A 13,799-nucleotide genomic window follows, 5' to 3' on the forward strand; every position below is an offset into this window, starting at 1 on the left:
ATTCTAACCACTACAATACTTGACATTAGACTAAGCAATTAAAATGTATGACAAGGTGAGGCTTTAGATCTTAGGACTGTTAGATGATAGTGTGCATATGAACCTTGGCAGTGCCCCAGAGTGGCACACACCCTATAATCTGTTTCCTAAATAGATCTCCATTTTCTCGGTCCCTTTCTCTTCTGGAACTCCCTCAGTTCTTTTCTTTCAGGAAGCTTTTTTTAAATGAGTATGAGCACAGTTTCAGAAGCATGTGCGTAATCAAAAGAGAAGGAGATTTATTTATCTCAAATCTTGTTTCCTGTGCAATCAAAACTTTCTCACATGTCGTAACACTTGGGATGGAGAGGAACAGTTTTTTCCTAGTTGCTATGAAGAGTAGTATGGAACTCTGGGAGTTTTGGACAATCAATCCTGACCCTTTCTAATGTCTTCCCCCCCCGCCCCGCCCCCAAGCTTTTGTATTACCTTGTTCTAATTGTTTATACAGATCACAAAATTGGTAATATCTCAAAGACACTGGGAATGCATGAGAAGATATTATCTTTGTGGTCTTTGGAGGGGATGAAGAAAACTTTTTTCCATAAGTAAAATTATGCAAAAGTACTTTTAAAAAATAACAGTGTATTTTAATATTTCTCTTAAGGCCTAAAAAAGCTGTACTTAGAATGTTCATGTACAAACAAGGATTCTGATATGTAAAAAGTTACTTCAGCTTCTGAAACCCTTGTACTGTTTTCTCTTGTGTGAGTTACTTGTACTCAAACCAGATTAACTATTATGTATAGCTGGTATTGGACTTACTACAGATTGAGAATGGTGTTTTTTTCTATCAGAAGATTCATAGCTTAGCAGCTAGGAGAATGCACACAATGGTTAGGGCTAAAAGTCTTGTTACCTGAAGGCTTGTTTTCCCAAGAAGTCTTCTGCCCAGGAAGATGAACAAACTGTGTGTCTGTGGGACTGGCTCTGGCCCTGGTTGTGTGACTTGTGTCACAGGTGTGTGCTCAGAGCAGGAATTGCCGGAGCGAGGGTACAAGTGTCCTTGCAGGGAGTGCATCGGACCGGGAGCCTGGAATTGGGAAGGAGGTGAAATGCAGGGGTACACTGAGCACATCTTAAACGTGACTATTCAAAATGAGATTTTGCAAAAGCATTAGCAGTTTTTTGAAGCTCTCATCTTTGGTAAGATTTGTGTTGAAGAAGAGGAGGGCTTACCCTGAAAGTACTGTTTATTTTTCTCAGATAGGGGTTGAGCAGGGGACACTGACATAGGGAAATGTCCTTTGTACTATGAAATAATTACAGCTATTGTGTTTACTCTTTTAATAAATGAACTTTCCAACAAACAGTCTATTCTCTTGTTACTGGACTGAGCCTAGCTTCAGCTTTACACAATTGTAAATTGGCAAAAATACCAAACATTTTTCAGTTTGATATGAGAACATTTCCTATAAAACATGTTTGTCCTCCAATTTAAGAGCTTTCTTCTTATGGTGATAATCTGCTGAGATCTGTGGAATGTGCTTGTCTTTTGAAACTCACAGACAATAAAGCTGCTCTATGGATTTAGTGAGCAATAAACTGAGTACGTCTTTAATACTTGTTTAATGTCTATATGAGTGGAATTTGTCTGAAATGTAAAAAAGAAGACAAAAGCAGGATAAATATTGTTTTAATAACAGAAATAAAGGTCCTAAAACCTGCATTGTAATCCGCAGGTGGACTGTTCCACCCGTGCAGTAGCTGGTATTGTGAGTTATGTTTGTGCTGTGGAACACCTGTGAGCATTTTTCAGCTGCTGGGTTCAAAAGTACAGCTCTGGTCTCCTATTTTCTGGGAACCGGATCTGAATGCTTACCATCTCCTGAAATTTTACTCCTCTTAACACAGCACACACATACTCTCCTTCTCAAATTTGGCAAGTAAATGACAGAGGTTTCAGCTGCTGCTTTTAAAAATAGGTTTTACTGTATTTCTGTTGTGTTACTTGGCAGCATAATGGAATTTTTTAATGTCCTGCAGTTCATCCTCAAGCGTTGAGAGTAGATGAGCACAGTAGAAGGCTTTCATCCCTCACTCCCATAAATGAGGATGAGGAGTAGCTCTGTTAATATTGATTATAGTAGTGAGAAGTTACACAGAAAAATTGAAGTAAAAATGTGTATCTACACAGATTTCCGTTTTGTTTCATTGTGAATGACAGGCAAAACAAGTCTGGGAGAAGAGGCCAAGTGTTACGGAACAGCCGGCTTCTTCAGCTGTGATTTGTACACTTAAATCACAAGATTTACTAAAATGTACATGGCTTCCAGTTACTTCATAGGACTTATTAAAAGTTTTACTAAATCCTGGAAATGAGCTTACAACTTTTCATTTGAAGAATCATGCTAGACTATTTCCCAGTTATGCTTTTACTGTTGGGAGGGAGAGGGGATGGATTCCTTTCCTGTGCTACCCGCCCCTGACTGTCTTGCCATCTATTTTCTTCTGCAGTTTTATTGTAGAACTGAAAGTGGGGGGAGAGTAGGTAAAGCAACTGTTCTTCTAAGACTTGATAGGAATTTTTTTGTTGAGGAGTGTTTGTGGGGAAAAAAAAAAAATCAGCTTAAGTTAGTCTACAGTCATTACTGGTTTTGTGAGCAGTGAGGAATGTCCACACCAAAAGCTGAACTAAGTAAAAACATGGTGAAGGTTTCATAATGCCATATGCGCTGCATCCAAGCTAGTACAGGTACAGTAACTTTCTCCATGAGGAACGTGGCATGTGAGAGCTCTCAAGGTTTGTTCCTGTGGCGCGATGCTGCCGGTAGCAGTGTTCCTTCAGTTGTGTGACATGCAGATCTTTCTTCTAGGTCTGTGATAATACGAAAACTTTCCATCACTAATAGAAAACAACTTCTTGGATGCACAGAATGTTTTTCAAAATAATATCCAAACCAGCTAAACAGTGGATAAATTGTGTCAACATGTTGCCAAATATAGTCATGGAGAGTTGAAGGAAGGGGAAAAAATGGGAAAATTTTAGGTGGTAATAATATGAACTTATACTATGTGCCTAATTGACAACTTTTTCACATGGAATTTCTGTATCTGAACATATAGAACAGTTTCGTGCTTTATAACCTCCTTTTTATTGAATGTTTTCTTAAGAGATAAGGCAAGTACGTTTTAGTAAAATGGAGTAGCAAATACTGAGGAAAGGAGGCAAAGCTAAACACTCCAGATGAAGACCTGAACTTTGGAGAATAACAGTACCAGTCTCCACTTGATAGTTGTTTTTCTTCCTGAATTTGATTCTTCTAGATATTAGTTTTTTCGTCACATCTTTTGTATTTGTTAGTGAGTATCCACATTTAGAGAGACAAAGGCTAGTGAAGCTTGACTGTATTTGAAGTCTAGTATCTAATCCTGAACCATCTGCTGGACTCTTAATTTTAATAATCTTTGAGTTCTACCAAAATGAACAATTTAGACAGGTAGAAAACCAGTTGCTTATGTGATGCTGATGCCAAGACTGTCACAAAGAATGCAGAGACTTAGGCAAGACTCTTCCTTGTGCCCCAAGTTAATCTCTGCTGTTCCAAGGCTGCATTTCTCATTTGAAATCTCTGCTGCCTTTCCCTTCCCAGGGCAGGGCTCATGACTCAGCCTGGTTAAACCTGATTCATGCATCAGATTGTCAGAGGCAGTGTTGGACTTGCTGTAAACCTGCAGGTGTCAAGAGGATATGGGTGGCTTCCTCTCGTGAATGAAATTCAGTCATCTGGGACAGAACCTATAAGGACTAGGCCAAAACTGAATGAAGCTGACCTCTTGCTACCATTGGAAAGTTTGGCTGATGTTTCATTTCTCAAGATGAGCTGGGGACTGGGAAGGAGGTGATTATTGGTGTGTTTAATTAGCTGTAATCCCCCCATACTTTGCCAAAAGGACCTACCTTAAAATTCAGTTTTTATTGAAATAGGAGATTGATGGAGAATCTTTGACCTGCTGCTCAGCTGACAGAATATCAAGTGACTAATATGAAGAAAGCATCTCCTACTCTGAATTACTTATTTCCAAGTAACTTGGGGGAAAAGCTGTGCTTTATTACTGAAGTATTTGCTTTTTATTTATATTAATCAATGCCCTTCATAATTTTGGAATATCAGTTAATGAGATGCAGAATTGGCGTAGGTCCTGGGCATCTTCAAAGAGCAACCTCTAGTTTTCCCTTCCAAGAGCAGAAGTTTTCGAAGGTTGTGTTTTGCCTAGTGCAGACTAGTAAGCCTGATACCGATATGGGGTCAATTAGTGGATAAGATAATTAGAAAGTAATTAGGTACAAATTTTTGATTAAATAGGATACTTTAGGGAAGAACCAACAGGGCTTTTGTAAAAAGAAGTTGCACTTCAAAAACCTCTTGGCCCAACTGACAAATTTGTAGAAGAAATATCTGTCAAATGGTGTTGAATATTGGCTGATAACAGATTTTAGTGCCTGAAATGTGAACTGTTGAAAAATGCCATGGTAAAACTTCAGTATATGTTTGCTCTGCTTTTACCTTCTTGCCTGAGTGTGGATTGCTGGCCACTGTTGGGAACGGAGGCCGAGGCTGGACCTTTTGAACTGAGTCAGTATGGCTATGCTTATGTTCTTGTGCTACATTAGTAAGTGCTCTTTATTAAAAAAAAATAAATAAAAGGGCAATTAGAAATGGAATTTTGCTGTACTGTGCCCAGCACCAAGAATGTTACGCTCTTATTTTTCTGTTCTCCTTCCTGCTGTGTGCAGGTGGGCAGGCACGGGTCCATAGCTCCAGTCCTTGCTTGTCTCTGTTGATACAGGGAATCCAGTCTAGAGATGCCTCTTGCTGTCAGACCTTTCTTGCAAGAGCTCAGTCCGCCCTTATCAGTTGATCATTCTTGATAGGTGGTCATGGGCTCACCTGTTACGATTACAGTAATGGTCTGTTGGCAAATAGGAGCATGTTTAACCATATAATTCAGTCCTCTCTAATGAAATATGGAAATAAAACATGCGAAGACTTATTTTTAACTTTTGCTCTGTGTATTTCACACTGTCATTTTTAAGGGCAATACATTTTATATCTACAAATAACAGTAATAAATGTTTCTTTCCTAGGTGTGCCTTGCAATAGCTCATTATTCTCAGCCAACAGATCTTCAGCTTCTCTTTGCATTTGAGTATGTTGGAGAAATATATCATCATCCAGGTAAGTATACAAGTATTTTGTTTTTTTCACCTGTTCCATAATACGTAATTTTAGTAAGATTTTTATCTAGAAACAATGGCAAAAAGCATTTGAGGCTTTCTCCAGGGGTAGTAAAATTGGCTTGCCCTGCACCCAAGGTCTTACTTTTGGTTATAAGTCATACATTGTGAGAGACATTAACGACCAAAATCAAAAGAAATGTCTTTCCTGCCTGAAAAAAAAACAGAACTACTTCTGTCAGCTCTTATGTCAGCATGAATACTCATATTTCTCAATTCGTGCTTCGATCCTCCTATTTTATGTCTATGTTGGTACTGTAGGTACCTAGCTAATCTCCCATTCAGGCAGGCTTGTTCACCTGCCCTTCTTTTGGGAATAAGTTTGTCTTCTGGTGGTATTGCAGGAGGATTTGTGCAACTTGGGACTCCAAACCTTCTTTCCTAGAGGCTTACTAGGCAGTTCTTACCACTCAAAACCTCCACCACCCCTGCTGAGTTGGAGCACACCCTCTCTGCTCAAGGCCAATCTCCAACTGAACCCTGTCAGTTAGGTAAGCCTGAAAAAGATGCCTTTGGAACTTGATTTGTAGTGTAATGCTGTGCGGTCACTGCTTAGTGTTCCCCAGCCAACACACAGCTGAAAACCATCAGTTCTAGCGTAACAAGCCTCCAAATAGAGAAAGTGCCATTGATGTAGTTCTGTGGTACTGAAATATTTACTCAGCAGCTGGCATTAGAAACCACTGATCTGCCTGTTACAAAATTTGAATGTTGTGGAATTATGAGCTCAGGCCTTCAGCTTTGCACAAAAATGTGTATTTTTCGTGCAGGTGCCTACGTGAACGCCCTGTGCATGCACAAGAACTAAGTGTGCACGTGATTATGTTGCACACATAATTACACGATTTCTTACCTCATAAAACTTGGGTGGTTATTAAGGTCCATGTACTTCAGCATTATAAAGTAAGAGGGAGGAAGCCAATTTGCAGATGAAATTACAATGAAAAGTTAAACTGGAGTGTGCGCAAAATGTTAGGTTGTTACAAAATCGCCTTTACTCTGTCCGTAAAATACTGTTTGCTGTGTGGAAAAATACCTAGTGGAAGAATTCCATAAGGTGGGTAAAGAATGTTCCCCTGGAGCAGCAGACCAGAATGACAATGGGTAGTTGTTCTGCTGTGCTGCAGTTGCTCTAGAAGAGAGTTTGAAATACTTTGGTTTGTGTTGGGGTGGTTTTGTTGTTGCTGTGAACCCTGGTGTTTGTAGCATAGATCTCTGCCTTTGCTCTTACAGTTCCAGCACTGTGGTTTATCATTCTGTATCCCTGCTGGTCCCAGTAAAGTAGAAGCTGAAATACTATCTTTGTACTTTTTGAGGAACATAAAGAGCCTGCATTTCTCTGTTATATATATATAGCGTTTTTTTCCTAGGCTATATTTAATAATGATATATCCTGCCATTGAACAGTAAAATGATAACCTTTATTTTTTTTAAAAAAAATCGTATTTCTCTGTATACTGTCTTTGAACGACCACTTCATTCTGAGTCCAGTTTCCTTTGGAAAAACATAAGCAGTTGAGTACTAATGCAAGGGTGAAGTTGAAAGACACAAAGTAGCGGCTGCCCAGTGGCTGAGGCTGCAGCAGAGACCTGACGCTGTGCTCTGCTTTGTCAGGGCAGGCACACACACCTTCACAGCCCCTTGCTAATGCTGGCAGCTTGCATGGGGGAGGTCCTAGGCTTGAGTCGCAGTTTATTTCACTTTCATCGAAAAATTTACTTCCAAGTGTCAAGAAACAAAATGTAGTCTCCTTTGACACAGCTGACTGCCTCCTTGGCTCCTAAAGAATGTCCAGCAGAGGAGATCCTTCTGTATTAGTAACACGCTATATCCATTTCTTGGTCCCTAGCCACAAAATGGTAGGCTATCTTATAGTGTGGGTGTATTAATAAATATATATATATTTTTTTGTTTTTAACCTGGCCTTCAATTTATTTGCTGTTATTACAGCAGTAATTTTAAAGGAAAAGCTGTTTAAGTGATACAAGTTTTATTTTGCTGTCTTCATAAGGTACCTCATTAAAGGGTAGCCTATGAAGGTTTCATGTTTTTAAAACATCGCCAACTTCAGCATGTTGAAGAGAGAAATCCTGTGACTGAAGATAGCATTCCCTCGCGAGTGTTCTTACGGCTTGCTTTCTGTCAAGCAGCACAACATACCGATTTTATGTAGCCTCTCTGATGAAATTGCAGGAAAAAATGCATTTACATCTACATGTATCGCCAAGCTGTCATTAAATCACTAATCTGTTGTAATACTTGTGATTAGGAAGGTGAAGCGTTTGATTGTTTTTTTCTTTGTTAAATGTGCATTGATGAATTTTCTTTTCCTAGCAAAGAAGGTGAATGGAATAGACCCAGGAGGTGGTGGTGGCGGCGTCGGCAGTGCCAGCAGTCAGCAGACACCTTTGTTTGAAACATACTCTGATTGGGACAGAGAAATCAAAAGGACAGGTGCATCGGAGTGGAGAGTCTGTTCAGTCAATGAAGGTTATATGATATCTACTTGGTAAGTTTCTCTTATAACACAAGCAGAAGAAAACAAGATGATTACACTGTCTTTTCCTGTCTATAAAGCCTCCATCCTATCTAATGGAGCACTTCACCTCATAAATGTACCGCTTTGTGAAAGGGCTCTCAACTGAAAGATCCTGCAAGCATTGGCATTAAAGGAAAAGGCATCTTTTGGCATCTGTTGCTTTCATGCTTTTGTATTTCCCTCTAAAACACACATGTTTCTGAACAAATACATCTGAGCTGTACCAATGATATGTAATGTCACGCAGACAGGACAACCAGTTAGTGCTGTGGTATTAGGGGTGGGTGCGTTACAGTTTATCAGAGTTGGTAAGACAGCACTGCAACAAGAGAAAATCTGGTAAAATACTTAGGGAAAAATAACCTTTTGTATCATATTTTTTTCCCCAAGCCTTCCAGAATATTTTGTGGTTCCATCTTCCTTAGCAGATCAAGACCTCAAGCTATACTCCTACTCTTTTATTGGGAGACGAATGCCAGTAAGTGTAGTCTTTATTCTGTTACTGTTATTATCGTACAATATTAATCTTTAAGACATGTGTGCCAATTAACATAGTTTTGTGTATAGCATTAAAAAAAAAAAAAGTCTATGGAATTACACTAAGCTGCATTATTTTGTTTTGTGTTTTTTTTTCCCATATTAGTTATGGTCCTGGAATCACCCTAATGGGAGTGCCCTTGTAAGAATGGCCAACATTAAAGATGTGTTGCAACAAAGACGAATTGATCAAAGGTAAATGATTAGTTATGTTATTCTTTAATCAGTTGCATAAGGTAACACAAGTGGGGACTGTGTAACAGAGTAGCAATTCTTGCTTCATGATGTTGTAGGACAGTAGCTTTTGAGAAACTGTTCTCTGAATCCAGTTGTGGCACAATTTCTATTCAAGGTCCACTTCAGTTTCAAATATTGAATTTCAGATTTTAAGGGATGTTTATTTTTTAGACGGCTCGTCATTCAAATGACCAAATTTATTGATAAAAGGATCAGACTTAGTATTTTCTATTGGTGCTGCTGTAATACAACTTATGTTGGTGGAGATTTTCTTACCTGTTGCAGCAAGACAATGTAAAAATCAGACACTTTATTGGTGGCGTTGGGAAGCACAGTTCTAGAGATTTAGCGCTACATGCACATGGTATTTCTGTGAAATATTTTTCATTCACTGCCCTTGATGGAAGACAAAGGCAATTAGAGCCTTGCATAGGTAGTTTACTAGCTTGGTATTTTTTGTTCTTTGATTTAATTTGTAGGGTGACTTTTCGTAGTAGTACGAACACTTGCATTTTCTGTTCTAGGCTGGAGGCCTGAGTTTTATTTGAAGCCCTGTCAGATGTCTTGGCTTTATAAATGTTATATACGTTCTGTTTATTTAGCATAGATAAGTCTTACTAAAAATTGTGGAAAATTTAAAAATGAATAGAGCTATTTAACTGTAAGTCAGCCTCAGATCTGCATTCCCCAGACATGTTGTTTTAGTGATCCAGTGTTTCTATTTTTTTGTTTCGTAATTAGCAGATACCAAAAATGCTTGAGTCACCTTGGTGGCAGGAGCAATATATCTCCTGAATGTAAACTAGATTTTTTTTAAATCAGGTGCATGTTTCAGTTGTTTGCAGTTAAAGACTGTGGCATGTTTCTTGAAAGACTTTCTCTCTTCTCCAAGGGTAAAATAGCTGACTCTTTTTCTTACTCAGGATTTGCAATGCAATAACTCGAAGTCATCCCTTGAGAAGTGACGTTTACAAATCCGATCTGGACAAGTGTCTCCCCAACATCCAGGAAATCCAGGCTGCACATATCAAGCTCAAACAGCTGTGTGTTAACGGTACGCTGGACTGTCCATCTTTCATGGTGGTTATTTTCTTGAAATACAATAAATTTTAATACATCTGGCTAACAGGAATAGTTATTTGAAGTTGTTCTGCAATATAATCACTTTCCTTCTTGCAGAGCCTTTTGAAGAAACTGAAGAGAAGTGGCTGTCCTCACTGGAAAATACTCACTGGTTAGAGTATATTAGGTTTGTACCATTAATAAAATGATGGTTAATGTGATGTGAAAAACTTTCCCCAGTGTAAATAAGCAGTGAATCAGTTGAAGGATTCTGTTTCAGTATATGAGTTGGGTAATTATAGATAGCCCAAATATTTTTTCTTCTGGACCGTGAGCCTGTTACATTAACTGTTGTACCCTTTCTTTTCCTGTCTAGGTCATTTCTTAAGCATTCTGCTGAACTCGTATATATGATGGAGTGTAAGCACGTTTCTGTAATTCTACAAGGTAATGCAACCACATAGCACACTGTAATTCTTAGCATTAGTATGATAGTGCAGATAAACACATTTAGATAAAATCAACTGTAATCTTTATACATAAACCTCATTGCTTCTAAATATTTTAGGCATTTGAGAAACTAGAAAGGAAAATTGTTTTGTTATGTAACTGAAGTGTAGTACAGTCTGTAGCATCAAAGAAATATGTCACGTGTGTCTTTGTGCGTTTTATCCTTGTAATGATGTGATAGAATCAAAGCTTCAGGATGAAGTTTTGTCCTGTGTTAATTAGGCTAATGCCTAATTTTAATTAGGCTAATACCTAGTTTTATTCAGAGGTCCTACATGCAGAAGTATTTCACTAGCAGTGGCTGGTGTTGTGTAAGGGCAAACTTGCTTGTATCAGGATCAGAAATGTTGCAATTTCTGTAATTTTTACAAGACCTGATCACACATGCCATATACAATGGCCTTACAAAAACTGTTTGAGGGGGGAAAATATGTGGAAAATCTCCAGCAACATGAACACCCTCCTTTTCAGCACGTCTTGGTTTAACTACCAAGCGTTTGGTGGGTATTTTGTTCTTGATGAATGTATGGTTGTGCTGCATACTGCAGGAACCTTTTCTATAGTAGGAGTCTCAGTTTTAAAAAAAAAAGGGGTATGTTTTTGTTGTTTTGTTTGTTTGTTTGTTTGTTTTTTAACTAGGAGAACAAGTACAGCAGCAAAACGCATGTTTTAAAATAAATTTGAAGAAAAACACTAGACCTAGTCACCACTTTTTGCTCTTCGAGATCTAATTCTGTGTATGTGCATATATACCATATGTATCTCATACATTCTGTATGTTATTCACAGAGGAAGAGGGACGGGACCTGAGCTGTCTTACTGCTTCTCTCATTCAAATCATGCTGGATCCCTATTTCCGAACAATTGTTGGATTTCAAAGCTTAATACAGAAAGAATGGGTCATGGCAGGATATCAGTTTTTAGATAGGTGTAACCACTTAAAGAGATCTGACAAAGAGGTAAAAATTAATAGTTTTTGTTTGTGATAATGCTATCTGGTTAATATGAACCTGAACATTTATTCACATGGAAATCTTGTAAGTGAAAATATTTTTAATGCTTTCAAATCTCATAAACTAATGTTGAAGAAAATGAGTCTTTGTCCGGGATAGTTGTATTTTCTTTATCCGCTGTAGCCATCTGAGAATCAGTGAAACACCAGGTGCCATCAAGTGTTGCTGGGTTTTTATGTTTGGCTTCAGTGTTATACATGGAAAGGTGCCACTGTAACAAATGCTAGCACAGCCCACATTTTAAATTGAAATAAAAGGGGGTTAGGAGTGGGTTTGGACAGGGTTGACTGTTATGTTTGTTTTACCAAGGGAATCCGTTTTCATCCTCCTTATTTTGAATGCAGCGTGCGATACTTCTCGAAGTACTGAGCTGGTAGAAAACCATGGCAGCTTTATGTGAACTGATACACAGCTGCCAAATAGATTTATAGAGGGCAACATAGTGCTTGATTTTCACTATTTCCAGCTAATCTCATTTGGCCTCCTCATTGTGAAGGAGAGACTTGTAAGTGCAGTTGGACAAACAGCAGACCCTAGGTTGGTAGCCTTTTTTGGGGACAGTGCCCAAGGTTTACAGACAAGCAATATCCCCAGAGAGTGGAGCCAACACACTGAGGACACTGTGCACTAAGCAGAGAGAATGCATGAGGGGATAAAGAAACTGAAATACCAAGGGGAGAAATAATGAGAAAGCAGATGTTTTGACCCTAGGAAAGGATATAGAAGAGAGGAACTGGGAAAATATCTCTAAAGCTTTATATAAATGATAGTTTATACTTTTGCCATTCATGGGCCACTGTGGAAAGAGCTAGAAAGTTTACTGAGAAGATAATCATAAGCTCTCCAGTCATTTCAAGCATGAGGGAAGCATATACATGGTGAAAATAAGGCCAGGTACTAAGGGAGGCAAGCACTAATTTGGAATGATGAGGGACATGCAAGATGGCAGAAAGCGTTTTTGCAGCTATGTGAGTATGAAGAGAGCCCAGGAAAGAACTGACTGGCTTCTTCCATGGAAGAGAAGGCTGTGCAAAGGTCATGCTGAGAAAGGCAGTTGCCATGGTTGTTGGTGAAAGTAGCTGAACAGGAATAGAGGGTATTACAGTTGCATAAAATCATAAAACATAAAATACTGCAGATTTAGTCCAAGTTTACCCTACTGGGAATGTACCAGAGGTATAGCTAAAAACTCCAATGGAGCACTAACTGCAAAGAAATTGGTATGAGTTGGGACAAGCTTATGTTAACTTTGATAATTCTCTGTTTCTTTTCCCAGTCTCCTTTGTTCTTGATGTTCCTTGACTGTGTTTGGCAGCTGCTAGAACAATACCCAGCAGCCTTTGAGTTTTCTGAAGTGTACTTGACCATACTGTACGACAGCGCACGTATCTCTTTGTTTGGCACCTTCCTTTTCAATTGTCCTCACCAGCGTGTAAAGGAAAGCACTGTGAGTATCAAATGTTACACCTGCTTTGCAAATAAGAGGCTTCAGCATGCCCATCGGGAAATAACAGCATCTTGGCTCAATGGTATTCCTTTGTGGTTTTCCAAATGTCACACTCTGTTTGGGACAAAATATTCAGCTCCTCAGATGAATGTGATCAGGTGATGTTTGCATAGACAGTAACTAACTATATGAGAAGAAAGTCTATTGAATTCCTTTTTTATATTTTCTAGAAAAGCATTGTTATTGTAGATTATTATTTGTCCTCCTCTAGGAAACAGATTTATATCTGGAACTGATAAAGTAGAATTGACAGGCAAGAAACAGAATTTCACACTTCAGGCAAACTTTGAAATCTCCTGACATAATTGTTTACATTGTTGGAAAAGACTGTGTGAAGTTCAAATACTAATGCCCAATGAAGACATTTAGAAAACTGAGCAGCTAAATTTGTTTTTGAGAAATGGAGCTTATCAGAACTGTGTGTAGAAAACATTCGATGGCTGGTAAAAGTAGAACTTAGTTATTTTGTTAAATATTTTCCCTTTAAAGTGGTAGGTAGCTACCTTAGAAGTAGAGCATTGAGGAACCATTAGTGTATTCTCAAAAGTAACAGCTTGCAGGATTTAGGAGTAAACGAACAAAAAACATATTTGAAAAGTAATTTTTGCTAAGTAAGCATTGGTTCTGCCTGTGCATTGCACAAATGAAATCCAGGGTCCAGCTGTTTCTCCAGCAGGAGACTGTCTTGCTGCTCTGGTGCTTCGATCTGCAACCACCTCTTAATGATATTGCTGCTCGTCTTTGCCCAGTAGTTATGCACTAGTTTATAATTAAGATGTGTGAATAAGCTTGTTTTGTTTGATTTTTAATATGTCTGAACGTTGCAGGAATTTGCCATAAGCAAAAATATTCAGCTGGGTGATGAGAAAGGCCTCAAATTTCCTTGTGTTTGGGACTGGTCTCTTCAGTTTACAAGCAGGGATCGCCTGCTCTTTCACAACCCTCTGTATATTGGAAAGAGCGCGCCGTGCGTACACAATGGAGCCGTGAAAAGTTTTAAACGGTCAAAGGTAACTATAGTGATGGCAACCTGTGCTTAACCATAAGGCATTGATGCATAAAAATGTACTGTTACATAGCATTTTATACCCTCAGCAACAGGAGCATTACTTCTT

The 13,799-nt window shown here is 38.6% G+C and overlaps 1 protein-coding gene across 2 annotated transcripts in view; it reads left to right on the top strand.

Annotated features, from left to right (window-relative positions):
• MTMR10 (myotubularin related protein 10) overlaps positions 1-13,799 on the top strand; it is a 39,487-nt gene that overhangs the window by 21,502 nt on the left and 4,186 nt on the right. For both annotated transcript variants that reach the window (XM_065847584.2, XM_071813841.1), the window contains 10 exons: positions 5,129-5,219; positions 7,614-7,788; positions 8,209-8,296; positions 8,462-8,550; positions 9,516-9,646; positions 9,772-9,841; positions 10,031-10,101; positions 10,954-11,123; positions 12,454-12,624; positions 13,512-13,694. In XM_065847584.2, the coding sequence (XP_065703656.1) occupies positions 5,129-5,219; positions 7,614-7,788; positions 8,209-8,296; positions 8,462-8,550; positions 9,516-9,646; positions 9,772-9,841; positions 10,031-10,101; positions 10,954-11,123; positions 12,454-12,624; positions 13,512-13,694 (1,239 nt within the window). The remainder of the gene's footprint in view (positions 1-5,128; positions 5,220-7,613; positions 7,789-8,208; positions 8,297-8,461; positions 8,551-9,515; positions 9,647-9,771; positions 9,842-10,030; positions 10,102-10,953; positions 11,124-12,453; positions 12,625-13,511; positions 13,695-13,799) is intronic.

The sequence above is a fragment of the Patagioenas fasciata genome, chromosome 12 (genome assembly GCF_037038585.1).
Source record: "Patagioenas fasciata isolate bPatFas1 chromosome 12, bPatFas1.hap1, whole genome shotgun sequence".
Classification (NCBI taxonomy): domain Eukaryota; kingdom Metazoa; phylum Chordata; class Aves; order Columbiformes; family Columbidae; genus Patagioenas; species Patagioenas fasciata.